The sequence below is a fragment of the Poecilia reticulata genome, chromosome 9, assembly GCF_904066995.2.
Source record: "Poecilia reticulata chromosome 9, P_reticulata-male-v2, whole genome shotgun sequence".
In the NCBI taxonomy this organism is placed as follows: domain Eukaryota; kingdom Metazoa; phylum Chordata; class Actinopteri; order Cyprinodontiformes; family Poeciliidae; genus Poecilia; species Poecilia reticulata.
The window spans coordinates 11,343,742-11,371,621 of record NC_088838.1 but is presented as its reverse complement, the minus strand read 5'-3'; the positions used below and the strand labels follow the sequence as shown (position 1 = coordinate 11,371,621).

Sequence of the window (27,880 nt, the reverse complement as noted above, 5' to 3'; positions counted from 1 at the left end):
TCCTCTAAAATTTAAAGGTTAACATGTTAAGTAAATAAAATAAACAAAGACGGAAATTAATTAGAGAGAGTTATCTTGTATCTGACATCTTCACTTCCTGCTAAAACCATGGTGCATTCACTTTACGCAGTGTGTGTCGTTCCTAACGATAAAGACATTAATCAGTTTGTTAAATATTGTAAATTTATTTACATAAACTTAAATTTACAATTTGTGATGTGTTGGTTTTCATTTTTGTCTTTTTCCATCCTTATTTTTTTATTTTTGGCTGGACTTTGTGTTTAAAGGGATAGGACGAGATTTTTTTTAAATATAATTCTTTTAACCTTAATCTGACTTTATATTAAAAGGAATCAATCAATCAATCAAATTTTATTTGTATAGCACATTTCAGCAGCAAAGCATTTCAAAGTGCTTTACATAATTATAACAAAAACAGCATGTGACATTGAATAAACAGTGAGAAAGAGAAAGAGATTTAAAAAAAAAGATAAAAACATTAAAACCCGCACCCCTTTAGGACTTCAGTTAAACGTAGCTTAACTGGGAGTCTCACCCTCAGGGACTTTAGCCAAAAACACCTTTTGACAAAGACTCCAACTTCTAGGTTTTTTGCTGAACGCCGTCAACTGGAACTCTAAACCCTGTAGAACTTTAGTTAAACGTTGTTTAACTGGAACTGTTTTCCGGGGGGCTTTACATCATTAAAACGTGGAAAAGAAATAAAAAGAAATTTAAAACATTAAAGAGATTTTTTTTTTTTTTTAAAGAAAGAAATTAAAAACATTCTTCCTATCCTCACAATGAGTTACCCTTAAGGGGTCTCCTCAAAGTAAGGGGGCTCTAAGAGCCTTACCTTTTGCCTTTAGTTGAAACTCTGTCAACTGGGACTCTAACCCTTTAGCCTTTAGTTAAATCTCTGTTTAACAAGGACTCTAACCTTTATAGCCTTTAGTTAAATTTCTGTTTAACAAGGAAGACTCCCTTACAAAAATACTTGCCATAACAGTTGCTTTAGCAAATGTTTTCAGTGTTTTTTCAAATCACAATTTTTCTAGTCACTACATTTGTATTTTTATTTGAAGAGAAGCACCAGGGTAAATTGGGCTATTCAGATATATCCATCACCTTGTTTTCCCTCCCACTTTTTTTCCCATTAAAAAGTATTGTCATTATAATATTATTGTTCAATATTGCAGTTATTATGTTGATTGTAATTAACCCATTCTTTGTTACCTTTTCCATCATCAAAATGATCCCACCACTTCATTGAAGCTTCAGCGTACACTTAGGTATATATCAAATGTGTTCATGAAAGACGTGCATGTAACGTTGAATATATAAAAAGGTAAATGAACTTGAACCACTGTATTTATCAACAGAAGCATGCCACAAAAAAATCTGAGTCCTATTGATAAATCATTATGGAATTATGAATCCCAAGTTCACTTGTTTGGTAAAAATCAAGAATAATATGATCTGTTGTACATTACCGTAATTATTATTATATTGTAGGTAATGTTTTACCTTTTTATTTTGCAATAATTTTGCTTTTAAAAAATTCAGTTATCTCTTTGAGCAGGAAGCTGATATTTCCTGTGGTGCCTGAAGGCAGCGCGGTGAACATAGCTGGCAGCTGCTGGGCCGTGTTGCTGTGTGGGAGGGGGGACGAGCTGAGCTGTAAGCTCGTTCAGCCATGTTAGTTTCCTTCTGCTGTTCACAAACGATGAGAGAGGAGAGTCATGGCCTTGTCAATGAGCGGAGACGATGAAGAATATGAGTCAGAGTCCGAGCAGGTACTTACCGCTACTCTTCATTATATTGATTATTTTAGTCCGTGGGAAATTTAACGAAATGTGAGGAAGAAAGACGGTTTGGGTTTTTTTGTGTGGTTGCTTAAGGTTAACGATAAACCCGCTCTTCTGTGTTTGTGTGAGTCAGGTTCAGTCAAAGACACTAGAAAAAGGTGTTTCTAAATATCCCTCACCTGTAATAATGGACCCTTGGCTAAGCATTATATACACATATAAAGATGTTTATTAGCTGTTGTACACTAGCTGTCCGGGACACACCATATACTCTGCTCCTTTGATGTTAGCTACAACTGACCCATTTTGAGCTGGCCATTAATACGGCGCAGCTTCGGTCCGGTCATGATTTCGATAATTTCCTGTTACCAGAAGCCTCCACCAAGCCACCAGCTCGGCTTCAACGTGTTTAAATCTAAACCCGGACTGAAGCTCTTGTTGCTCCCCGAACACCGACCTGCCTGCCACGTTGAAAATGCTTTCTTTCTTTTGATTCATTTCCTCACTCTTCCAAAACTTGTCCTGCCACTCTGCGCCTTTAAGAAGGCTTTGGGCGAAATGTTGTTGAGGCAGGGACCGGGGAGGGGGATGGGGAGAGGGAACAATGAAGTGGCTTTACTTCTGGTGCTTGCTGGACCTCTGCTTCTCAAACTGGGGGTACCCATATCCCACCACCCTAAATAAAAAAACAAACACTGTCCGGTTGCGCAGATCTTCACATTTTACTGGTTTTGTTGGCAAAACCAAGACGGAGTGCTTGGTAGAGTTCATGAGGAACGCTTAAAAGTGCTGATGCAAGATCCACATCAATGTGCTTGCACAATATTTGTACCCACAACACGGTTCCATTATCAGTACAACATCAAAGATGATGTTTTCACTCCTTTCCACAGTGACACGTGGTTGTCGACAGCAGCACTTGTTGTTATGAGGACCTTAGCAGATGATGAGCCTTGTGACTTTCTCCTACAAAATCCGAACTGAGGCTGAGTCAGACGACTGTGCTTGGCATAGTAAGCTGTGTTTTTTTTTTTTTTTGGTTCGCAGGCCTATGCAGCCAATCCCAAATTCCTGTCATATTACTGCAGAGTAACAGTCAGCACGAATCAGCTGATGCAGTAATGGCTCTAGGGGCCATCTTCAGCAAATGTGTTCAGGGTTTTTGTTTGTCACAACTTTCACGGTGGTACATTTTCGTTTTATTTAAAGCGAAGCATCGACCTCGATGCTGTTCAAGAATATAATCCTTTTTTCCCCCCCCAACTCACATTTGTTTCTATTTAACCTTCCGAAAAGTGGGATTACAAGGATTTTAGAAAACTGCAAACTTGCAATTTCGGTATTAATTGCTATTAACTTTGCTTTCCTCACTCTTCAGTTTCTATTTTGTCTCTCTAATGAAGCTTTAGCATCTCGATCACTTGGATCGATTTAAAGTGTGGACAGGAAACGTGTAAAGAGTCCGTTCAAGCAGCCAGATGTGTTATTTTTATTAGGTGTTTCGTCCCATCAGTCTCTTTTAATGGCAGAATTGCACGAATTACTCTCAGAATCCACTTTATTGTCTTTGTCTGCACAAGCAGGAATTTGTCTTTAAATCCACAGATACTTAAATATTAGACTATTTAGACTTCATAGGAGATAAAAAATGCAAAAAGGAAAAAAAAAGTCACATTGTTCATCTCTTGTGAAAAGTAAAACCTCTTGTTTCGCTGCTTATGGCCACTTCCTCCGCTGCAGATCATCAAAAACTAACTTTATCGTGGTGGTCCATATTTATATTTTATTTTTCCTTCTCAAAGATGCGACTCCTAAAAACGGGCATTTTACTCTTTCATACTCCATCTCTCTGTACCAAACTTTCCGTGTAGAAGTGGGACTTTGTACCTTCGGTCATTTATAAGCAGTTTGCTCTTACGCCCGCTTTCACTACTGATTTCTACTATCTACTGCTAGCCTAGCGTTTGATGCATGACTTGCATACTTGCTTGCCTTGAGGTATTTTGGTTTGATCAGAGGTCAAAGTAAGCGTAATGATTTGAAATACTCTGGAGTGAAACGACACTCCTCGTATGAAAGTGGTAAAGATTTGTCACCACAGAGGTCAGGTGAGGGATGAGGAGACTTCGGCTCAAACAGTTGTGATGTTGACAGTCACAGCCATCCCTGGAGCAGCTGCTCATCCTTCACTGGTTCCCTCCCACATTTTATTATTATGATTATTTTTTAAATTTTTACAGGAGCTGGATGCATCTGCTGGAGTGTGTTTTGTCGAAATAATTCATTAGCAGCCGTTAGGGCGAGCTATCGGGGCGGCAGGGAGGGAAAACAATCTGGAAAGAGTAAAATTTGGGGAAAAAAATGTGATTGCAGACTTGGTTCCTTCTTTATAGGCTAAATTTTATATCTGCATTCCTCCAAGCCTCTGTGTCCCTCGTCCTTCTTTCTTTCCTTTTTTCCCCCTAGTTCCTTTAGAAATGTGTCCAATAAGCTCATAGTGAACTTTTGTGTTTGACGCCATATTGTGTTCTCTTCAAAATGGCACAAAGCACTAGAAAACAGTCTAGGAAAAGTCTGGAATTCAGTCTTGTGGGGGGGAAGAATGTGAAGAAACCCTGGAATCTGTTATCTGAAGGATTAGGGAGAGGAGATTAGTCATGTAATGATTTACTTTGGATGTTTTCAGTTGGAGTCATCAGGACAAGTTTCACCTTTCCTCTTCAGTAAAACTTTAGTCATTGTTGTCGTTAACCCAGATTTGGCCTCCCGACGCACGTTACCTGTTATACCTGTCCCCTGGATGCAAGCAGAAACAAAGTCTACCTCCAGTTGTTTGCCAACGTGTAACAATTTAAGGAGCAGCAGCAGCAGCAGTAGTAAGTCAGCAGTGTGGGGGCTGAGCACCTGTTAAAAGTAATGCTATAAGAATAAATCAGAAAGATGTTCACAGCCTCAAAGGAAATCATAACCACCTCCAGCGAGTTTATTTTTATCCATCTGTCACGCTCCCCTATTTAAACATTTGCCACCAGCGAGGCGAACTGTTGCCAAGGTAACGTCTCCTGCGAAGATGAAAGGAGCTGAGATGCCTTCTTCTTTTTGTTGTATTTTATAGTAATGCCATGGAAACGAGGAAGATTTTTTTTCTTTTAAAGAGGTTGATATTAAAGATGATTTAATAAACATTGCTGCAGATTTTCTACTGTAAAAATGTGGATGTTAGTTTTACTGATTTGTTTGCCTTCTTCCTACTGCTCTACTTTATGTTTAAATTCAATTGGACCAGATGAGGCTTCATTTGTGTGGCCTACTTGTGTTGTGTAGAGGAATGCATGATGACGAAGTATTAAATTATTGTTAATTAATCCCGATAGTTTTCATGCAGTGTAGCCCTGAATATCAAATATTTATGTTAAACTTCCTTCTGACGTGCTTTCCCACTTTTCCTTGCAGATTTAAAAAAACAAAACAAAAAACAACAACTTCCCCCTAAGGCGAGTATATCGTTTCTGCAGGATCTTAAACCGCAGTTAGTTAATGCTTAAGCCCGTACATGGATTCACTGCATTTAGGTCGCGGTGTCAGTAGAGTTCATCTGTTTATATTTGTTGTAGTTTTTGCAGAGGAATTCGGATATTTTGCGCTACAACAAAACTACAAATCGCAGGCTTACCGCGAAGTGTACCCTGGAAGCTGAGAATTGCAAATAAAACATTCTTTTTGTAACATTGAAGTTTGAAATTTCAATTCAAGGGATTTAAAAATAAAAAGTAACTGACATGTGTTCCTATGTGAAAACTTTATTTAAAAGTGCATCAAAAAACATGCTGTTGTTTGATGTGTTTAAAGACTGAAAACCGTAAGTAGTTAGCTTCGATGTGTTCAATGAAGAGGCAAAATAAATCAGATTTTTCAGTATTTGACCTGCAGATTGAGTTCGCACCTTTTTTTTTTTTTTTTGTCCGGAAGCTGGAATGAACAGAACAATCAATCAATCAATCACATGTCTGTTCAGCATCAGCGACTCCCAGTAAAGTATGCTGACTCGGCGTTTTACAAAGAGAATGTCTCTAAACCTCTCCATATAAAAACTTCAGCTCTTGGGCCTGCAGATTAATTGGTTTTCGATGAACCGTTTTTGTCTTCCAGCAGCGAGCAGTCAACCGTCCGAAGCCAAAGATGGGGTCGACGTCGGCCGTCAAGCTGCCGTCCAACCGGAGCGCGTCGGGAGCCAGGCGCAGGAGAACGCGCTGCCGGAAGTGCGAGGCGTGTCTCCGCACTGAATGCGGAGAGTGCCACTTCTGCAAGGACATGAAGAAGTTTGGGGGTCCGGGGCGCATGAAGCAGTCCTGCATCATGAGGCAGTGCATCGCGGTGAGTCAGCGAAAGAGCTAGTCCTTCCCAAGCTGGTTGAAATACAGTACGAAGCGATTGAATAGTTTCCATTTGAGCACCGTTAAATCCTGCCGCTCTCGTTTGTCTCGCTCCTCCCACAGCCCGTCCTGCCCCACACGGCCGTGTGCGTGGTGTGTAAAGAGGCAGGGAAGGAGGACACGCTGGAGGACGAAGAGGAAAAGTTCAACTTCATGCTAATGGAGTGCTCCATCTGCAACGAGATTGTCCACCCCAACTGCCTAAAGGTACACAGAGCCTCAGCCGGACCGTTCCCATGGTGACTCATTTTAGTTGGAGCAGCGTCCTGGGAAGGCCACGTTGTTATGACATGACTCAGCCCCCTTTACACTAGAATCTGGAGCTAATTTGATGCGGAAATTGTTTTTTGTTTATGAAACCCGCTGCTCTTATTCGTGTGGTTATGAGGTTATAATGGCTGAAGCCTGACTCTATTTCATTTTAGTTTGACTTTCAGCCTTTAAGCTGCGAGGAAAAACACCAAACCTGTAATTGTTTGGAAGTCGACTGCCAAGGAGCAAAAACCCAGCTCGTCGAGTCGGAAACATGCCGCTGCTGGTCCAGACGTGATCAGACCCGCTTTTTAAGGCCGTGCTGCTACTTAATCCGACAGAACCAGAATGTCAGCAGTGTTTTCATTTTATTAAACAAACACAGTAGCTCTCATAAAAATGCCTTGTTGACTTGCACAGCACAGCTGAAGACGTGCAAGTTCCTCATGGCGTCTAAAAGCCACTTCCTCTTCATGCAGCCAATACATGTAGATGGCATGGCGATCTGGCAGACCACCGCCGCTGCTGCTACTGCAAGATGATTATTTGCAACAGAAACTAAAATTCCTGGGCAGGAGGGGATTGTAAAGGAGCACCCTTTGCAATTATAAAGGTTGCCTTCAGTCCAGCTAAATAAGACTTGTGTAGAGTCACAAATGTTGCATAACCTTTTAAAAAAAGAAAAAAACAACTTAAAATTGCTGATAAATATCTACTTCAGGAAATTTGTCATTTAAAAAAAAAACCACTTCGTTGTGGTTTGTAGATTTTCAAATAAAGAAACGTTTAGCAGAAAAGAAGATGGATACATTTCCTTCTGTGGGATGAACATCATTTCCAACTCAATGTCAAAATTGAAAACTGTATCACTGGTAACTTTTTAGTGTCATTCTGTTGTAAAATCAGCTAATTATAACATAGTTTTTTATGATAAAAAAACCTATTTGTTAAATTTATATTTAAAACTTTAGTTTATTCTTTATCATTATAAAGCAAAGTTATTAGGAGTCGTTGCAGAGCCCTGCTCTAGGGAGATGAAGCATAGGAAATATATGTGGCAAAAATAACTGCATGTCACTTTATCTTGTTATATGTGCAAGGTAGATGGTGGTGGCAGCATCATGCTGTGGCCAGGAAGCTGGTTGGGACTGATGGACATCTTTTGGCTACGTGTCACTTGTTTTTCCTTTTATGTTGGAGGATGACGGTACATAAATTTAGATTTGACGAAAATGAGTTCAATACTTTATTTGTAAAAATAAAAATGAAAGCAATCAGCTTTCTTTTGATTCAGGTTTGCACAGATAATCAACTGACATGTTTTTTTTTTTTCTCAATGTTTTTTTTATATTTATAATAAATCAGGTTGAACAGCGCTGACCGGCCTGACGAGCCACACATCGCAACAGTCGCTTTCACTTCCCATAAACTCGCTTCTTGTTGGACTCTGTTAAGGCTTGTTGTGGTTGAAATTCTACTCCCTTTTGTTATTTTTCTTTCTCTCTCCTTTCTCCTGTCAGGTGAGCGACGCCTCAGGTGTGGTGAACGACGAGCTGCCTAACTGCTGGGAATGTCCCAAATGCAACCATGCAGGCAAAAGTGGAAAAGTGAGTACAATCATGCACGAGCCCAAGGCTGCACACCGAGTCTTAATCTTGCAAAGTTTTGATAACGCTTTGCAAAGTTACCTTAACGATAAAGAGAAGAGTTGCTTCCTCTTTTAGATAGTTTCAGTGTATCTTTTTTATATATGATAATCTGCTGGCCACTTCCTGTTAATTCTGCCGTTTATGAAAGTCCTTCACATGACTGTATCGGACAGAGGCAGGAAACCCCCCGACAACCAGAAGTGTTTCTTAAACTTTAAGCGCCTAGTTAAATATCAAACAGGGCTTTCTAGTCACGATAGGCTAAAGGTATAAAGTCGTCTCCACTGTTTTTGTCCCCTTTGGTATTGAAGCAAAAAAGGGGCCCCGGGTTCAAGTACGCCTCCAACCTCCCCGGCTCTTTGCTGAGGGAACAGAAGCCCGTGAAGGAGGAGGGGGACCTTTCCTCTGCGACCAAGAGGAAGCCGGACAGAGACGAGACGCCGAGATACAGAACCGAGGAGGCTCTCCATCGGCAGCCGCCGCTGCTGTCCCCCAGCGGCCTGCCGAGGCCCAGACCCGAGGACAAACTGAGGAAGAAGAGGAAGCTTTTCGATGACGACGACGATGAGGACCTCAACTTAAGGAAGAAGGTTGGTATAACTGCCAATGACTTGCAGTCCCCTTGCAAAACTATTCAGATCCATTTAACTTTTACAAGGCGGCGGATTAGAATCGGCATCTTCGCAACTGCAAGTGACTCCTTGAATGCTGTATTTTCTGGGCTCTTTTAATTTAGGAGCCATGAGAGCTTTAAAGTTGGTTTGGGTAATAAAGCAATAAGAAACCCAGAGCTCGGGTGGGGGAAAATGTCAACATGGCAAATATTACATTCCAAATGTGGATTTCATGGAGACTTGGCAGAAGTCATAAGCTTTGTTCTTTTTTGTTGTTTTTTTTCTGCAGTTTGCCACAAACTATGTAGGCGACATAAGCAAACATGTGGAAGAAAGTCGTCTGGTAAGATGAGAACTTTATAGTCCCTCTTGTAAAAATATAAAAAAATAACTACACATCATAATGTGAGATGCTTCTGTTCATAAGGGACCGGCTGGTGGCAGCCTGTGGGAGGTAAATACAGGACGGACGTAGTGCAATATCTGTCAGCGGCTGTAAAAACTTAAGACTGGAGTGGATCTTACACAATGAAATGACTGATAAAAACCTATTCGTATTTGAATGGCCCAGTCAAAGTCCAGATCTCAATTCAGTTGATGATCTGTAGCAAAATAAAATTGACATTATGCACTTTGCACTGGAACTGGAAGACATTTTAAATATCCCCCACAAAACAAATGAAAACGGTAAAAAAAACAAAACCAAAAAAAAAACGCATACACACACAACCGATAACATAAAAAATAGCTTATAAAGTCTGAACAAAATGATCCTTATGAATTGAATCATCAGAGTGGGAATTATCAAGCTCATTTTAATTTATGAGATTAATTCATTCATGCTAAATCTCTCTTCTGCAGGACAAGTCAGACGACTCGTACATTTCTAAACTTCTCCCCCAAATCAAGACGGAAAAGGAGGAGGAAGATGATGATGACGAGGAAGGCGGAAGGGAACATCCTTTCCGCAGCGGCGTGGACAGGAAAGGCCGCTTCGGAGAGGCCGAAGAGGAAGGGGACTACAGGGACTCCAGAAACGACTCGTTGAATTCTTCCATCAAAACCCCACTTGGAGACAGCGACCACTCTCTCTGCAGCTCTCCGCAGGCCGGCCCCAGCAGCGAGGGCGGCAGCGAGACGCAGGAAAGGGGGCCCCGTCCGAAGGCTCGCCGTAAGCGGCGTCTGCCCAACAGGGAGCTGAGCCGAGAACTGAGCAAAGCACTGAACCAGGAAATCCAGAAGACCGAGGACTGCCTGGCCAACGAGAACAGGCAGCCACTCAAGGTGGAGCCGGAGACGGAGAACGAGGAGCCAAAGAAGCTGTTCCGCAACGGTAACGAACTCGGTGACCAGAGGTCCCACCTCAAGGCCAAAGAGATGAATGGGAACACCTGGGATTTGCGCCACTTTTACCCAAGTCAGATCACTCCCCTGGGCTTCAACCGGAGCACGCCGACCACGCGGCCGGTGCCGCCGCGCTCTCCGCCCAAGTGCGTCCAAATGGAAAGGCACGTAATTCGACCGCCTCCGATCAGCCCGCCTCCTGACAGACTGCCCCTGAAAGACGGGAAAGCACACATCCTCCAGCGCGAAGTCTGGATGAAGATATTCGGCTATCTGTCGCACCAGGAGTTGTGTGTCTGCATGAGAATCTGCAAAACATGGAACCGATGGTAAATGCACAAGCTGAACATGAAAATGCTGTCTTTTATTTGATTGAGGTAGAAAATTTGAATTGGGGAATGAAAGGAGTGCAAGATTAGCTACAGGTGACTCCAGAGGCACAATAAGAGAATATTAAAACATTTTCCAGTATTTTTTACATGTGAAGTCTTTTAAAGATTTAGGCAAAAGTTTAGGTGACATAAAATGATTGGTGCCCCCTGTTGATTAGTGTGTCACTATATTAAATGCTCAGTAATAACTGTACTTGTTCTAGATGTTGATATATGAATGTATGAACCTGTGCTCTGCTTGGACCTGATGAGTCACACATATTATTATTCCTTTATTCTTCCTGTGACCAGGTGTTGTGACAAGAGACTTTGGACAAACATCGATTTAAACCGCTGCACCTCCATCACGCCGCTCATGCTCAGCGGGATAATCCGCAGGCAGCCGGTCTCCTTGGACCTCAGCTGGACGAACATTTCCAAAAAGCAGTTGAGCTGGCTCATTAATAGATTACCAGGTACTTGGATATGAGACCCACACATGATGTAGAGAATAAAGATGTCCTTCTTTTTTTCTTTTTTGGATCAGTGATGGAAAATACGGTTGTAACTTCCAGGTCTGCGAGTGTTAAAGCTGTCTGGTTGTTCCTGGGCTGCTGTCTCTGCACTCTGCACGTCCAGCTGCCCCCTGCTGCGCACTCTGGATGTCCAGTGGGTGGAGGGACTCAAAGACGCACAGATGAGGGATCTCCTTTCACCGCCCACAGACAACAGACCAGGTACGGTACAAGGAACTCGGATTATTTTCATCTGGAGCACCATAAATCATAAGCACATTATGGCGAGTGTGAAGAAGAATTAACATTCTCAGAAATTTACAGAATAGTGTAAATTATATTGGTTCTGCCTACTGGGAAGGAAATTGTCAGTAATGATTAGCTAAGGTGCCAACATTAGCATGAGTGACATCAATCAAGTTTGTTTGTATAGCACATTTCACACAGCGCAGTTCAAAGTGCTTTGCATCATAAAAACACAAAAATACAAAGTTATAAAACACCGCATCACCAGCATGTTGACCTACACCAACATACTCCATTCAGTAAGTGGGGAAACATGCTAAAGCTAAAATGCTAATATTAGCTAAAATTCTATCATTCGCATATGGGTTATCACTAGTATATTGACTAACATTTACATGCTATTCAATATGAATGAAGCCGTGCAATAATATTTTGGCTAACATTAGCATTCATGCCAGAATGCTAATGTTAGCTAAAATGCTATCAATTGTATATACAGTATTACTAGCATGTTGACTAACATTAACTCACTCCACTCACTTCAAGTTTAGCTTTTATATAAAAATTAGCTAACATGTAATTTTTTTTCTAAAATTACATTAGCATAAAGAGTATCATTAGCATGTTGACTTATAATAACACACGCCACTCAATATGCAAAAACAAATACTAAAATTAGCTGCAAAGCTAATGTTAGTTCAAATACTCTTAACTGCATATGGGCTATCACTAGCATGTTGGCTAACATTAACTCACTTTCCGTCATAGGAAGTTGTTGGTGTACTTTTACTATGCCTGAATGTATCTTGATGACAATTCTCCTAGCATTAGATGTGAACTAAAGCGTGCTACACCAACAGGTCAGCTGGATAATCGCTGCAAGCTGCGGAACGTGGAGGACCTGCGGCTGGCAGGGCTGGACATCACCGACACGTCTTTGCGTCTCATCAGTCGACAGATGCCCCTACTGTCCAGGCTAGATCTGAGTTACTGTAACCACATCAACGACCAGTCTGTGAACCTGCTCACTGCAGCAGGCACTACAACCAGAGACTCACTCACAGAAATTAACCTATCAGGTGAGACCTGCACTAGAATTGTAGCAATAAATACTGATGTGCACGTTCAGCCGTTTGGCTCAAGTTTTCAGAATGTATCTGGGAGCTGCTGGATCCCATTCACACCATAACAGACCCACTCTAGAGTTTGGATCTGCACCAGACCACCTCCTCCAAACGGTCTCAGAACAGTTTTTCAACTCGACACAAACAAAGCCAAACCAGTTTGTTTTAAATGGACTCAAGTGTGACGCTAAAATAACACATTGCTTTATCTGATTTAGAAAAAAAAGCCTAAATATCAGAAATCTGAAATCCATCCATCCATCCATTTTCTTAACACCCACGGGTGTTCAGAAACCCTTGTTTCTTAACACTCTTGTGTTAAGAAACAACCCTCCCGACCCTTAGTGGGGTCAGAAGGGTTCCTGGTGCCCGTTTCCAGCTAACGTTCTGGGCGAGAGGCAGGGTCACCTGGACAGGTTGCCAGTCTGTCACAGGGCAACACAGAGACACACAGGACAAACAACCATGCACACACACACTCACACCTAGGGGCAATTTGGAGAGGCCAATTAACCTGACAGTCATGTTTTTGGACTGTGGGAGGAAACCGGAGTACCCGGAGAAAACCCACACATGCACAGGGAGAACATGCAAACTCCATGCAGAAAGACCGGGGCCGGGAATCGAACCCATAACCTTATTTGTTGCAAGGCAACAGCTCTACCAACTGCGCCACTGTGCAGCCCAGAAATCTGAAATATATTAACTTATATATTAGCTCATGCTCGTCACTTGTACCAACATTAGCACACACAATTTTCTCATAGAATATGGGTAATCAGACCTTCTTCAGGTTCAGCCCTGCTAAAATAGCTATATAATCTCCTACATTAACAGTCGCACCGACTAACAGTGGCCCACAGTGTAGAGTTCTGTATTTTACCTCTTTACATGAAGGAAGTTGGGAAATCCATATAATTTCTCTGTTTTTTTGACCTCGTGATCCAAAAAGAGGGAACCAAAACCTGGGTGACTGAATGTTGCTTCTCTACAAACATTAGTGTACAGGTCTAGCTTTTAGTTTATAAGCTAGAACTGTACACATGTTTGTCTGATGGGTTATTTGATTAAAAATAGTTACTGTATGAGCTTCCTTTTCTGACATGCCTGGAAAATGAAGTGTGGAAAACCTCCATTCCCTACTCTACTTTCTAAAAGTTATATATAGTTGTAAATCCGTCAGTAGTTTTTTGTTGTACAAATCAATAAGGAGCTCCTGTATTTATAGAGTTTTAAAATGCAAAATGTGAGAAGAACATACCCCCCCCTTGATTAACGTAAAACTAATGACCGTTCTCCTTTCCTCCCCACTGTATTCCAGTTTGTAACAGAGTCACCGATCATTCATTGAACTATTTCAAGCGCTGCGGCAGCATCTGTCAGATCGACCTTCGCTTCTGTAAGCAGGTGACCAGGACGGCCTGTGAGCACTTCATTGCAGAGATGTCTGTGAGCGTCCCGTTCAGACTGAAAGAGGACAAGCTGCTGCAGAAGATAAGCTAGTTTCCATCGGGACAAAAAAAAAAAAAAAATCCAATGTTTTCAGACTGTTTTTGCACTTAAACTACACGTCCTGTGATAAGTCTCTGAATCACTGTTGTCATAGAATACAATGAGAGGGAATTCATGGGAGGTGATGTTCATCGGACAGAAAAGGAGGAAAAAGGTTGCATGTATTTCTTTTTATATTTTTACTTTTATAAACACGTGGTTGTATTTGAGTTATTTTTTTATTGCTTTCGTTTCATTTTTGAACATATTTTTTGTACAAGCAAAATCCTTCAAGGTTTTTTTTTTTTTCTTCCTGTTTCTGGAGCCCAAATATCACTTTTATGTCATTTTCAACAGAACAACTTGGCTTCCTTTTTTTTTTTTTTTTTTTTTTTTACTTGTGTGCCAAAATCTCTGTTTGACGTCGACGCTTCAGTATACAGATAATAAAAACATGCATGTGCTGTGATTTAATTACCATAGCTACGTTAAATAGATAAATTTCAGAAAAGAGAAAGCGATAAATTTCATATTTCTGTTAAACCCTTGGATGTTTTACAAAAAACTTTTAACTGTGGGGCGTTTTTGTTTAGGGGTTTTCAGCAATATCTCAATATTAATTTATTGATTTATATTTTTATTACAGTTTGTATTTATTTGTTTATTCAGTGACTTGACATAGGTGTCTTACATAGTTTGTTCAAATGATGCGTGTGAATAATTTATCGGGGTGGTCGGCGCTCGTCCCGGCCACCTGGTTTGTGTTTTGGTGCCCAAAAGTCAAATTAAAGCGAATCTAACGATGACTTTAAAGCAGGCAACCTCACACAACTATATGGGCAACTAATTATGACCTCTGCAAGTATTTGCATACATTTAAAAATATACTTCATACAGTCGGTGTTGTATTTTTGGGTGTTGTGCTGTAAATTTATCGCCTCAGGTGAATGTGATTATGTTTATACATGTAAATCAAAAAAGAAGTGCTAATTTGCATTAAAAGAACTTAATTTGTATCATCATTGAGACTTTTTGATTATGGCTTTCTGATTTCTGCGTGAACTCTGATATAGAAAAAGGCAGAGGAGGAAGGATAATAGAAGTATTAAGTTGAAAGGTAGAAGGAGAGAAACGAGGGTGAAACACCCTAGTAATCTGCTTCTACACCTGTAGAAAGAAAACAGAAAACTCCTATATAGATAGATAGTACATTATATATTACAGATGTATTTAGTGGCAACAGCAGCCCCAAATAGCGTATATGTTCACAGGTTTCTGTATATAAATGTTCAATAGGCAGACACTGAGCTTGAAGCCACAGAATATAAACATGTAAACATTTTAAAGTGCAGGTTTCCTGTCTCACTTCATAATATTTGATTTACTTCAAAATGTAAAATTTTATTACAATTCAGTCCTACATCTTTGAACGGTGATTATGTTTTTCCACTTTGCATTGTGAGGGTAATTTAGTCAAAAAGTCAAATTGAATATTTAGTTCAATGTCCCTTGGAACATTGCAGAATTTTTTTTTTTTTCCTGGTCTGCAATCATAATCTGGCATTTAATTTCAGCTGTACTTTTAAGTTTCTTCCTATCAGAAACCGATGAAGCTCATTCGATTAATTAGATTTTCCAGAATCTTGATCTGGACTTTAAGCCACCAACTGGCTCCACTCATCAGATTTAAAATCTTCATTGGTTTCCACTGTTTAGTTCTTGGTTTATGGCGCCAGCACAGCTGGCAGTGGACCAGACCCTCAGCATGATGCCGCCACAAGCATGCTTGACAGTCTTTCAAACAAACTTGCTGTCATCGTGTCTAAATGCCTCAACTTCTATCCCGTTGCCATATTTGAGTGATACTTGATGGTGTGTCTATGATCAACGAGCTTCCAGAATGGCGTGGACTTAAAATGCACGGACTATTTTTAAATGTACTCGGAAAACCAACCAGTTTACTCGAACTCCTCAATTTGTCAAAAAAAAAAAAAAAAAAAAAAAAAAAAACAGAACAGTAAAATCCAGCAAGAGTCGACGCCAAAACGTGGTTGAGATTTCTACTAAAAGTGAGTGTGGCTCATCTGGGACTTGCTGTGGTACGTTTAATGGCCTAGATCTACTCATTATGTGCAACCGATTAATGGTAAATGTGAGCAGCTGTCGAAGCAAGTTGTGGATCAGTCAGGTTTTAATGAAGGCAAACCAAGCAGGAGTGAGATCTTGGAGCTTTAGGCGAAGATGTCTGCTTGGGAAGTGATTTACCATTTGAACTCCCATATTTCCAAAGTCTCATTTCCCTTTTCGATAGGGAGCGAGAGAAACAACACCACACTAACAAAACGACACATTTCATTTGAAGGCATAGAAAGCAAAAGTTTGGCAAAACCTCAAACATCTTGAGCTGCCAAGAAGGATCATGAGTCAAGACTGTTCCACCACCACAAAACCCAGTTTCTCCTGCAGTCACCGAGCTTGACTTCTGTTTTTCCAAAATGCTTTAAAACTTGGTCAAGCCAAAAGAAAAAAAAAAACAAACTCAAACCCAACTTTAGTCATCTGATGCAAAACCTAGACAGCTAGACAAATGCCCGTTAACCTCAAAGTAGTGAAACGCTACAATTAGCTAGTAATATGCTGCTTCTGTATTTTACATGACTTTTTGCTCTGCAAATGCTGACAGCGCAGTTTAACAACGATTTCATCAACTTGGGAGTAAGGAAGGCTTTATTTAGGCCACTAGAGAAAATTGAGAGTTTAAACATTTGATCTTTACTGGATGGATAACGCAAACGACAACTCGAGTCAAATCAAGATTAAGATACATCTATATTTTCCCACAGATGTGATTAGACAGGGAGTTTTTCTTAAAATGCTCTCTGTTCTACACTTCTAAAATTATTAGGAAAAAAATACTGTAAATTACAAACTCGTGGTTAAACAAATGATGAAAAAAAAAGTGTAGTGTGAATTAGATTTTTTTTCTCGTTTCAGAAACAAACGACTTTATTGAAAAGCACAGGTGTTTCTTGCAAGTCATGCACAATGGATAAAAAAAAAAGAAAATAAAAAGAGAAGACATTAATTAAAATCTTTAATTTACCATAATATAAATGTCAACATCTGCAAATACAAAGACCATACCTTGTACATGATTATTATACCTTCTGTAACAGAAAAGTGCAATTTGCTCCGGACATCTGTACTGTGACAGCAGCGAGTGTCTTTTTTATTTTATTTTATTTTTTTTTTAAAGCAGGGGAGGGAGATACTACAGAGAGAACGATAGTAAAGCTTCTTGTTATGCTGCGGTTCAAAGAAAAACTCGAGCCAACCAAAGCAGATCCAACACATTTCAGGCCACGTCACAGAACACAATCCTGAAAAAATAAACATTTTCGCACACAATTCAAAACAAATGGAAAAATAGAGCTATGTACATCTTATACAGACCGATATATGTACAAGTCATTATCTGGATATACTTTCACATCACTCAAAACGGTTTCATTAGTCGTCTTATACGAGACAAACTTAAAAAATAATAATAAATTTCATTCCAACAACTTAAGAAAATGTAAGTTTCACGCGTAAAACGTCTTGTTAGAAAACAGGGAAGATGATTGGATGAGTTAGCACCAGTCTAGTTCAAGTCTCCTGTTGGCGGACTGAGGCAGGACAAGAGGCCACAGATGTCGGCCGTTGCTGCGACGAGACCTCGCGCGGACGTTGGAACGGGCAACGCACTGAAACAAGCACTTATTTTATGGCGGAGGAAATCGACGGAATTAATAATGCATCGACCTCACAGAGCATAACCATAAATCAGTCGCAAGTAAGATAACCGCCAGAGCATGTGCTCCTTTGAGGACTGTGCAGCGCTACATTTAAAACAGCAAACAACATCTCAAAAGAGGAAGAAGAAAAAAAAAAAAATCTAATTAGCGTCTCTCATCAGGCATTCAGGAAGAGGCGCACATTATCTGAGCCACTATTAGCTGTCGTGAGGTGCGGTGGGGTTGTGAGTGGTGCTGCATTAGCGTGGAGCGTGAGCAAAGTGCTTTCCGATCCAACATGCTGAAACATTAACACAGTGTCATCCCGCAGCGCAGGGAAGAAGATGAGAAAAGGAGAAGCAGCACGGCGACTGGCGTCGTTTGGCACCTACCTTTCACACGTCTGCTGAGATTCAGTGCAAGTCTTTACTAAGATACGTGTTCGCTTGCAGCCGCAGGTAAACAGTCGTAGATCTGAGGAGGAGCTACAGTTCGCAGGCAGAAATAAGGATGGGATGTTTACAAAAAAAAAAAAAAAAAAGTGACCGGCAACTGTTGCTTTGAAATACAGTAGAAAACGAAAACCACCCGGTCGATCAAAGTCAAATTCACAAAAAAAAAGAAACCATTATTTTCTTGCGTGCGAATGACCATTGAAGACTCCCGTCAATATAAACATCTGAAAATGAGTTTTTTTTTTTTTTTTTGTAGGATTCAAACTTTATGAGCTGCATTTCTGAATTCGGGGGGTTTCGAGTCAGTGGTGCATTAGCATTTAAAAACGTGCACAGCTCTCACGACGTACTGCCTGCATATTGGACACTGGTTCATTCTCTTGCCGCAGTCGGTGCAGGTGACCAGGTGACCGCACTCCAACAGGACGCAGTCGATCACCGCGTCCATGCAGATCCTGCACAGATTGTCGTCCTGCAGCGTCAGGGGACACTTTTCGCCATCTGGAGACGTGGGGACAGAAGGAGGAGAAATTGGAGGTGAAAAACGGAGAAAAAAAGAAAAGAAAACTAAAACAGGTGGAAATAAATTAAGCATTAGCCAATGAAATAAATTTAACTGTATTTCAGCACCTCACTGAAGTCCCCCTTGGAGTTTTCCACGATTTGTTAACATTACAACCAGAAAGTTCAATATCTTTTATTTGCATTTTATTAGCGCATCAGTGTAAAATAAAATCTATAATCAGCGATGCATTAGCAGTTGGGGTGACATCGCACTTCCTGTAATTGGATCTGAGTGCAGAGAAGGAAGAAAGTTGGTATTTGGTCTCGAAATTCTTTGTCGTTACAAAACTACTTGGCAGTAATGTTGAAAAGCTGTATTATGCGCAGTGTTAAACCTCCACTGCACGACTCTGCATTGTCTTTTGTCAGTTTCTTGAGCAAAATCTCAAATTACATTTTACATCTGAGGTTGTAAAAGTCAAGCGCAGCGAATGCTTTCTAAAGGTATAATGTGTGCATATTTTTGCGTAAAGGTCAAAAATATTAATTCCAGCCGTGGCTTAACACCAAGTCAGCAGTAAAGTTTTACTGAAAACAAGCCGCTTGTTAGAGAGCAGGCGCCTCGTGATCAACGGACGATTGACACAAACGGCAAGGGAGGGAACCTGACTGCAAAGCTCAACACAAAATCAAAACGGCGTGAATTTGTGTTAACAGGTAAAAAATAAAAATAAAAAAAAATTATATTTGCTTTCCCTGGCAACACAAGAGTGAATGCCATTCAGCAGGACGAATGGCACGGATGGATAGCGGATGACGACGGGTTCACAACGGACACACGCGTAGCGAGAATGCGGCTTTGCTCATACGATGGAAGAAGCGAGGCAGAGGTGGGACACCTGACCACGGTGATGATCTATAACCTTACCTCCGATGGCACCGTTGCAGAGAGGAGAGGGGAAGGCCATCACTTTACAGCAGGAGGAGTAAAGCAAGCATGAGATAAGTTTATCATGACGTCAAAAAAAAAAAAAGCTACACGAATAATCCTTTTCTTGTTTTTTTTCCTTATCTGGGTAAATTTATGGCGAGATAATGTCACCGCCTACAGGACAAAATGTCAGAAGGAGAAAAGATTGATGAAGTTTCTGTGGTTACAAACAGGATCCTCCCAGCCAGTGCTGATAATAAAAGATATCTACACAAAAACATAAATACTACAGCGGCCGCCTGCTGAGGGGAATGTTGAACTGCATATCACGCTGAATGTGCCATTTCCAACATTTGAATGACCCATTTAAAAAGTTAAAATAATTGTGCAGGTTTCTGTGTGCTGCAGTGCGCATGAAATAACGTCAACTGTTCCTGTAGAGCATGAAACCTGATTGGATAATGTGGCCAGGAAGCCAGCGTTTCAGACCAATCGGCTCGCAGCGCGTCTTGAAAGTATTCACTGCACTTTGATTGTTCCACATTTTATCTCAGAGCCTTTAACTTAACATAACATCCAGCTGTGACAGAATACAGAAATGGCATTTCTTGGTTTCCTATTTTTATCAAATTTGCAAAAAAACTCTATCTTTTTCCCCCACATCATTTGCATCGGGGTATTTGTGTGTAGGATTTTGAGGAAAGAGGTCAACTCAATCGATGCAACTTGGAACAAGGCTGCAACATAAAACGTGGAGAAAGCGAAGTGCTGTGAATACTTTCCGATTGCAACGCGAGTGAGAAAATAACGTTCATGATGTGGAATAAATTAAACCAGTAATAGTCAAATAACTGTATGAATTAACAATTAGATGTCAATTTTGTATGCATTCAAACAGAACTTTGGCCCTTAATTATATGGTCTAACTCAGCGCTGGTCTGAAGAGGCACCACTTAACCAATCAGATCTCAGGAAATATTTGACATTATTTCATCACTTTTTTGGTACATTGTGATTTAAATAAAAAAAATAATTAAAATGACTAACTGTATGATGCCCCTTTCTGGCCCTAATATGATGTTGAATAAGGAAAGTTGTGTGACCAAAAGCCAAGTAAACACCTACATGTATTTGTATTCTTCTCCTTTTCTCTGTACAATCTGTTGACGCGCTCCACCAGCTCCCATTTTTCACAGCACCCGGAGAAGTTGACGAAATTCCTTGCCAGGATCTCCTTCAGCTGCCTGACTGACAGGCCCTTGATGTCCCTCACGCTGGAGATGTCGGAGACGGACGCTCCGGCTCCATGGCGTGTCTGAGGACTCGTCTAAAAACCCCCAAAACAAAACAAATTAAAAAAAACAACAAAAAAACAAAACATTGTTATACACAAAAATGTCTGCTTTGTTTCAGTTTAGAAACAATAAAAATAATAATAATAATAATAAAAAAAAAAAAATCAGGATTTAAAATCTGTTTTTATATTGTAACAAGTATGAATATATGGATCATCTGAGGAGTTTGTTTGTTCACTGGAGTCCGAGTTAAGGAGCGACAGTGGTGTGGTCTCATCCGAGTCCTGCAGGAAAACAATGTTCAGTTGGGAAAGTATTTGTATTGTTACGCACTCCTTTACCCATCTTACTGGGTGAACTGGAAACAAAAGTGCATTGCACTTTCCATTCACAGACAAGACTAACGACTCCACAAGCAGGCCGTGTACAAGCGCTTACAGCGAATCGCGACAGTTCAGAGGTGAGCTGTGTCTGTAAAGCGATCGGGCTCTCTGGCTGGTTTCTCACCTGGTTGGTTTCAGGACTTTCGCTCCTGCTGAGCGACTCCTGCAGAGTGGCAGCAGACAGCTCCGAGGCAGGCGGCGCGATGGAATCTGTTAGCGTGCGATGGATGTGAGAGAGGAGGCTGGCCGTGTTAGGGTCCTCCACCTCCTCGTCCTCATCTTCGTCGTCGTCGTCATCATCCTCATCCTCATCTTCCTCCTCCTCGTCCTCCACCTCAAAAGCCCGATGACAAAGGACCAAATCGACCAGGTCCTCCTTCTCCCTGCAGGTGTCAGTGGAGATGCTCCGCAGCAGCAGATACTGTCGCAGGTCCCTCACTGGCAGACGCATGAGCCGCGGCCGGTGGAACGCCGTGGCCTTCAGCGAATGGCAGGTGGCGCAAATGCGTAGGCTCTCCAGAACCTCGGTGCACAGCGAGCAGAAGCTCTTCTTGCAGTCGCAGCAAGTGTACTGCAAGTGGGAAGGAAGCGACAAGCTGGGGTGACAGAGGAGAGGCAGACGGACGTTTTCACACAGGTTTAACGCATCCGTAAAATTCAGAGTCCAATGGGAGACGGAGAGAGTGTATTGATGCAAGGTGAAAACACTAAGCTGGAAAATTTAAGACATCTGAAGCGTTTACCGGAAGTTAGAGCTCTGTGACGTGGCTTCAGTACAAAATCTTGGATTTTTAATCACGTTTCTTTTTTTTTTGTCTTGCTTTCTTTTACGACAGAAAATATTTGCAAAAAGGGACTTATTCGTATCATCTCTACTGTGAGTTACACGACGGAGCATTAGGCTACCAGAATTTTTGTGTAATTACCAGAGTTTCGTTGTAATATTAGCAGAATAAAGACACAATTTTACCAGGAGAACGTCTTAAAATTGAGAAAAATCATTTTATTAAAACATTTTTAAGTTTCTAGAGTTATGAAGGTCTGATGAGACCAGCTCAGTTTGTGTGACTGTTTATTTGAAATATTCAGTTGTTTGCTCAATTGTTTCAAAGTTCAGTAATTGATGATGATTTGATGCTGCTGCGTTAAAAGATTAAGTACTTTCTTATCTACAAAACCAAAACACAAGATGCTAAACACTTTTCATTTTAAGTTTTCTATTTTTTTGTGTTGGATTTCTCATAAAAGGACAACGTTATTCTTGTGTTATTACAACTTTATTCTTGTAATTGGAAAAAAAAATTGTCGCCAGGCCCTAATTGGTCATAAATTTAAAGTCTATGCTTAGATTTGTTTGATTTTTCAATTAGCTCACAAGGATAAATACTTTTTGTTTTCTCTAAAACGCTAAAACCTTCTCTCTGTTTTTGAATTCATGTATTAATTTGTACATTTAAAAAAAAAATACGAGGACCCATTATGAATCCAGACAGTGGTCCAGAGTGCACCATTAAAAAGGCAAATAACCGAGTGGCGCTGCATATGCGCTGCAGGACACATATGCAAAACCCTTTAACTGTCCTATTTTATGACAAGCTTTAAACAAATGTTTGAGATAACAGACTAACGTCACGGTTAGAAAACAAAATCTACAGGAGAGCGAAATTTATAGGAAAATGAGGAAGACACGAGGGAGAAAAACGGAGAAACAGCATTTAAGAAAGTCTCACTTTGAGCCGAGACAGAAAAAGAGTGTTAGATGAACATAGTCCGTGTGAGACTGTCAGGGTATTAACCCTAATTCTGATCTTCTCAAAATCTCTTAAGTAACTCATTCCAGTTCTGATCTCTTTAGTCCAACACAACTAATGCACAGTTAACATTTCATTTAGGAAATCAAAGTGTTTTATGCAGATTTGTTAAGTTTCTACGCAGCTGCAATCCATGCTAATTACCTGCAGTACATGTTTCAGTTTTTTTTTCCTGCTTCAACACATTTGAGCGAACAAGGCTGGAAGATATAGAAATTCCCCTCCTCCCCCTAATATTGTTAAATATTGCAATGATGATATCAACTGTGATTAATTCAAAATTCCCTTCCATGCAAGCCTGTTTGAGCTGCTTTATTATCTCAGTCACTCAGCAAAAAGTCTATCCAACTAACAGATTAAAAATAAACTAACCCAGATTTTTTAGCTGTTAATATATTGTAGCTGTCTTGGTCTTTACTTTTGTGTCACCTATGAACTTGGTATTATTTAAAGCTTTTTTTTTTATTGCTTAAACATTTTGTGAGCAGATTTAGAAACCATGACAAAAGACGCTTCTTCAGTGATTAGCTGCTTCTTTTTTTTTTTTTTTTTTTTTTTCAAATCTGTTGATAATCTTAAAATTAGTTTTCGTGTGACGCACATTTGACGTGGACGGGAATCTACAGCATCTAATGAGACCTACCTTAATCCTGAAGGCTGAGAAGGCCTGTCCACAAGCCCTACAAACAAGGCCGGGGTTCCCTGAGCTGTTGGGTGGGTACGTGGAATATCCCGCACTGGGGGCGAACCTGAAGGGCCCGGCACCGGCACCAAACCCTGGCTGCTGGCCTCGGACGGCCCCGGTACCCATGACTTCATTCAGCAGACCACAGCATGAAGCCCACACCGACGAAGCCCCAGCCTGGACACATGACAGCATAGTTTCATCTCAAAGGTGTGTCACTCCATGTCAACTTTGAAGATGTTCTTCATAAATGTAAGTAAGCAACGCTGCTAGCAAGGAGAAGCTGCTGTCCCAGCTTGGTGTATAAACACTGCAACCACAAGAACAACCAAAGTGCTGCTCAAGAGAATTGTTATGCATTATTACGCACAGTGACCTTTTTTTTTTCTTTTTTTTTTTACAAAGGAAAAAGAAAACAGCAATGCTAGTCTAAACAAGAGCTTACTACAACAATAGTACAACAGAATAACAAAACATATAAATGAGTAAGAAATAAAAATCACCAAGAACTCATTGACACATAAGCGACGCATTTTAAAGGCTAATGTAGCACCGGCCGCTGTGATTTCCGCCGGGGCTTCCGTTACATTAGCCACCGTTAGGTTAGCCAGCTATGCTGCTATGGACAACAGATACATTTAAAAAGTGCACCTTCATTGTAGCTCCGACGTTGCTACTGAGAAACACCCGACACCTGGTGCAATCATTGCAAATAGGTAGGTAGCTTATTTAGCCAAATAACAGCTAGTGACAAGGAAACAACCCACTGTAGCACTAACTCACTACCGCTGCTATCTTCCTGCTGCTGCTTCTGCCTTCATTGGCAACTGTCAAACCACGGTAGAGGTGCATTAGCGCCTCCATTTGGACTAAAAGGAAAAAAAAATATCTTCATTCTCTCAAAACTACTTTCACAAAGTCAGTGTATGAGCTCAAACTTTTAATCTCAAGAGATTATCAAGTAGAGATTATCTTTACCCCCAGTCTACTTGCATTTTATGCGTGGCAGCAGAATACAACATGTATTATGTATCCTACTCAGGATACATATACATAGGATGCTCAGAAATGGGCAAGTTTTGAGTTAAATTAAAAGTAGACATTTCCAGTCCAAAATGCCAAACAATTTAATATGACCACCTTGATGTGCAATATAGTGACAGTTCCTGACTGGGCTCTTTTGTTTTTGACCAGGGAGCTGCAGTTTTTCACCTGCCGGGTCGACAAAAGCATCTGTTCCAGAATAATCGGGATAAATTAAGAGGACAGACCCTTAGTGATATATTGTGAAGATCTGCCCTCCATCTGCTTTAGAACAGCACAGGCTGCAGAAATTGTGTAGATTCTTAACTTTCCCCACACACCCCCAATTATCAATGCTTGTGAATTCTTCCAGTCAAGCAAGACACAGACATTGCACCTTTTTTGCTGATAATCTGTGGCGGATTGTAGTATTTTGACACATTTAAGACCCTTTAAATCTGAAGAAACATGTAGGTTAAGGTAAAAGAAAATGTTAATCTAAGATAATTTACACACAAATCTACCAGAAATATAATTTTGTGCTTAGCAGTATATTGGTGGTACATAAAGAACAGGTTTCAGTTCTATTAAGCAGATTTCTATTTAACGTTTATCCAGATGATGGGATTATTCCTCATTTTAACAATGTCCACTTTAGGAAGCAGAAAAAAATGGGTCTTTCAAAAGTGCAATTCATGTCTTTGGGTGACATGCAGTTTTTATGAGTTGACCATTTTTTGCCCAGCTGTCTTTTATTTATGGAAAAAAAAAAAACCTAACCTAAAGACTTTTTCTTCACAATTTCAGAAGATTAACATACATCAGAAACATAATTCCAAAACATAACTTTACTGACAACTAAAGTAAGATCACATGTGTCATTATAACACTAAACTCAATAAGACCAGACCATAAACTAATAACAGATGAAACTTACAAGTGCACATGGGACAAAGTAAGTTTTGTGGATTAGTGCAAAAAAAACAAACAAAAAAAAAAAAACGGGAAATACTCAAAACTGTGGATATTTCTCAAAGATACTGAGAGATACAAAAGTGTTTAATAAAACTGTCCCCCTGCTTTAAGTTGCAGCACAAAATAATAGGCAAAATGTCCTTAAGAAAGTTTACAGTGCATTAACAGGAATTAGGCCCACTTTTATCATTTCTTAACTATGATGTGCCCCACTGTTCTCCTTCAGGCCAAAACTTAATTCTTCCAGGATGTGGCCAAATCTTTGATCACATCTTTTTTTTTTTTGATCTTCCATATATGAAAAAAATAGAAAACACCGTCTCTGTTGGCACATCTTTCTCATAGCAGTCCGACTTGCGAGTCCTTCTGTTGAAGCTTGAGAATCAGTTCAAGCAGGTTCATCTGCATCGTGAGCTCCTGCAGTCGCACATAATTGGTCGAAGAGTGGTTAGAGAAGATATAAATCTACATCTGATGGATGTTTAACTCATTAAAAAAAAAAAATTCTGTTTAGAGTTAATTAGAAAGAAATAAGAACATTTACCAGAGGATTAGTGGTGATGTAAAACCCTGGGACTCCTGCCTTCTCCAAGGTGTTCTGCTGGTCAGTCACTTTTTGGTCCATTTCTACAACAATCTTCTTATCCATCATCTTTTGCTCCTCGCGAACCCGAACTTCCAAAGTCTGAAACCCATAAACAAAACATAATATACATAACAGTCTGGCATTCCTCAGAGTAAACATAATAACTGAGGTTTTATTTCTCACCTCAAGCTCAGTTTGCTGGCTTGTCTTGAGAAGTGAAAGGTTGTGCGGCTTGCATGACTGCAATGCATCCTTGTGTTTTCGAACCAGATCTTGTTTGAGTGCTTGGGGGGGGGGGGGGGGGGGGGAGAAAGTTAAAAATAATTTGGAGGTTGCAGGCAAAAAAAATGAAGCAAAATTCCTCATTTAAGAAAACTGTAGGTCTGTGTAAAATCACACAGGTATAAGGCTGATTTATAATTTTTTTTTAAATAAAAATCTGTTTTTGACTATGTTTTGTATAACTGGTACAGACCTTGATGTTCACAGTGCAGCTTCTGCCTTTGGTTGTACAGATTTTTTTCTGTCAGATGCTGAATATCCAGGAGGCCCTGCACAATCTCATATACTGTGCCATCAATGAGGGCTAAAGCCAGGTCGCTCAGCGTGTTGTAGGTCAGCCGCTGCTGGAAGGAGCTGATCAATGGGGAAAAAAGAACAAGTCATAAAAATCAAGTTTAAACCTGCCTGTGTTCTGACACTAAATTACATTTACAAGTTTGTTGGTAGATTTTAGTTTGGATAAATATTTTAAACAAAGTAGTAAAACAAATGATATGTTTTTTGATAGGTGACAAACTACATCTAATTAAGTTAAGCGAGCTCGATTGAATTCAAGTAGTTATTCTGTAGTGAAGAAAGGATATCATGAGGGAAAAAACATACCTTGGTAAGTCTTTGACTAAAGTTTGCAGTTCAGATAGCAAGTAGTAATGTCTCTCCTGTAGTTTTGTTGAATCATTGTTGGTGATTACGGGATACTCATCCATGTTTTTAACTATAAATACAACTGCTTGAAACGTTGGTCAAAATAGATAATGAACGTTACCAAGTTCAGCTAACTCCATTTTACTGTTCATGGCTTAAACTTAAAGAAGGAACATCGCTGAAGTAATTTACAATACCATGGATATAAACTATTATTTTTTCTTACGTTACTAAAACCCGAATAATTGTACAAATCTATTTAATATACCGAAACAGACTGGTTGTTTTAACTGTATTTCTGTTTATTCTAAGAGGACCCCAAAAAGTAGCTGCCTGTAAACCCGCCTGTCTGTAATTGCTGAGATTTTTCTTCTTCGAATTTTTTTGGTGCTTGGCAATCAGTGCATAAGTGTATTGCCGCCCTCTACTGGACTAGGTGTGGCAACATAAACCGGAAAAAAGTTCCACGAACCTTAACTATTAAAATGAGAACTGAATGAACTTATGAATAATTTTTCCACATATCATATCATATCTTTTGAAGTAATTTAAACTTTTTTTCTTTCAACTGCTTTCATTTTTTATATATGTTACATACCAATCATGAGTGTTAGATTGGTTCATGTCCACTTCATGTTTCTCTATAAATTTAACATTTTATTAATATATTATATACATGCAA

At 40.1% G+C, this 27,880-nt stretch overlaps 3 protein-coding genes across 8 annotated transcripts; 1 reads left to right on the top strand and 2 right to left on the bottom strand.

Annotated features, from left to right (window-relative positions):
• Nucleotides 1–1,643: 1,643 nt before the first annotated feature.
• kdm2ba (lysine (K)-specific demethylase 2Ba) lies at nucleotides 1,644–14,869 on the top strand. 4 transcript variants are annotated; one of them, XM_081610533.1, is made up of 12 exons: nucleotides 1,674–1,796; nucleotides 2,702–2,821; nucleotides 5,958–6,182; nucleotides 6,305–6,448; nucleotides 8,014–8,102; nucleotides 8,447–8,732; nucleotides 9,046–9,099; nucleotides 9,618–10,429; nucleotides 10,784–10,947; nucleotides 11,047–11,208; nucleotides 12,093–12,311; nucleotides 13,678–14,869. In XM_081610533.1, exons 3-12 carry the CDS (start codon nucleotides 5,988–5,990, stop codon nucleotides 13,857–13,859), a joined length of 2,307 nt encoding a protein of 768 aa, XP_081466659.1. In that variant the 5' UTR covers nucleotides 1,674–1,796; nucleotides 2,702–2,821; nucleotides 5,958–5,987; the 3' UTR covers nucleotides 13,860–14,869. The 4 variants fall into 4 exon arrangements, with proteins under 4 accessions (XP_008417397.1, XP_081466657.1, XP_081466658.1 ...); XM_008419175.3 differs by lacking the exon at nucleotides 2,702–2,821 and having other exon boundaries at nucleotides 1,644–1,796; nucleotides 8,014–8,100; nucleotides 8,454–8,732; XM_081610531.1 differs by lacking the exon at nucleotides 2,702–2,821 and having other exon boundaries at nucleotides 1,644–1,796.
• Nucleotides 14,870–16,928: 2,059 nt separating this feature from the next.
• Nucleotides 16,929–25,395, bottom strand: LOC103470611 (E3 ubiquitin-protein ligase RNF34-like). Of its 3 annotated transcripts, none has more exons than XM_017306812.2 (6): nucleotides 24,339–25,395; nucleotides 23,646–23,864; nucleotides 21,316–21,762; nucleotides 20,639–20,840; nucleotides 19,511–19,552; nucleotides 16,929–18,579 (listed from the first exon to the last, which is right to left on the bottom strand). In XM_017306812.2, the coding sequence occupies exons 1-6, from the start codon at nucleotides 24,342–24,344 to the stop codon at nucleotides 18,392–18,394; spliced, it is 1,104 nt and encodes a 367-aa protein (XP_017162301.1). In that variant the 5' UTR covers nucleotides 24,345–25,395; the 3' UTR covers nucleotides 16,929–18,391. The 3 variants fall into 3 exon arrangements, with proteins under 3 accessions (XP_017162301.1, XP_017162300.1, XP_008417404.1); XM_017306811.2 differs by lacking the exon at nucleotides 24,339–25,395 and adding an exon at nucleotides 24,191–24,308; XM_008419182.2 differs by lacking the exons at nucleotides 19,511–19,552; nucleotides 24,339–25,395 and adding an exon at nucleotides 24,191–24,308.
• A 148-nt stretch (nucleotides 25,396–25,543) lies between these two features.
• Nucleotides 25,544–27,569, bottom strand: dgcr6 (DiGeorge syndrome critical region gene 6). The gene is made up of 5 exons (XM_008419181.3): nucleotides 27,157–27,569; nucleotides 26,747–26,907; nucleotides 26,455–26,555; nucleotides 26,230–26,370; nucleotides 25,544–26,102 (listed from the first exon to the last, which is right to left on the bottom strand). Exons 1-5 carry the CDS (start codon nucleotides 27,258–27,260, stop codon nucleotides 26,025–26,027), a joined length of 585 nt encoding a protein of 194 aa, XP_008417403.1. The 5' UTR covers nucleotides 27,261–27,569; the 3' UTR covers nucleotides 25,544–26,024.
• Between the last annotated feature and the right edge of the window lie 311 nt (nucleotides 27,570–27,880).

Coding starts and splice junctions, on each gene's coding strand:
- LOC103470611 (XM_017306811.2), bottom strand. CDS start 24,220: ATGCGTCGCTTATGTGTCAATGAGTTCTTG. Junction 23,865..24,190: donor TATGTGTCAATGAGTTCTTG/GTGATTTTTATT, acceptor TCATGTGTCCAG/GCTGGGGCTTCGTCGGTGTG. Junction 21,763..23,645: donor TCTCAGCCTTCAGGATTAAG/GTAGGTCTCATT, acceptor TCCCACTTGCAG/TACACTTGCTGCGACTGCAA.
- kdm2ba (XM_081610531.1), top strand. CDS start 1,743: ATGGCCTTGTCAATGAGCGGAGACGATGAAGAATATGAGTCAGAGTCC. Junction 8,733..9,045: donor ACCTCAACTTAAGGAAGAAG/GTTGGTATAACT, acceptor TTTTTTCTGCAG/TTTGCCACAAACTATGTAGG. Junction 12,312..13,677: donor CACAGAAATTAACCTATCAG/GTGAGACCTGCA, acceptor ACTGTATTCCAG/TTTGTAACAGAGTCACCGAT.
- dgcr6 (XM_008419181.3), bottom strand. CDS start 27,260: ATGGATGAGTATCCCGTAATCACCAACAATGATTCAACAAAACTACAG. Junction 26,371..26,454: donor GCCAGCAAACTGAGCTTGAG/GTGAGAAATAAA, acceptor TATGGGTTTCAG/ACTTTGGAAGTTCGGGTTCG. Junction 26,103..26,229: donor ACATCACCACTAATCCTCTG/GTAAATGTTCTT, acceptor GTGCGACTGCAG/GAGCTCACGATGCAGATGAA.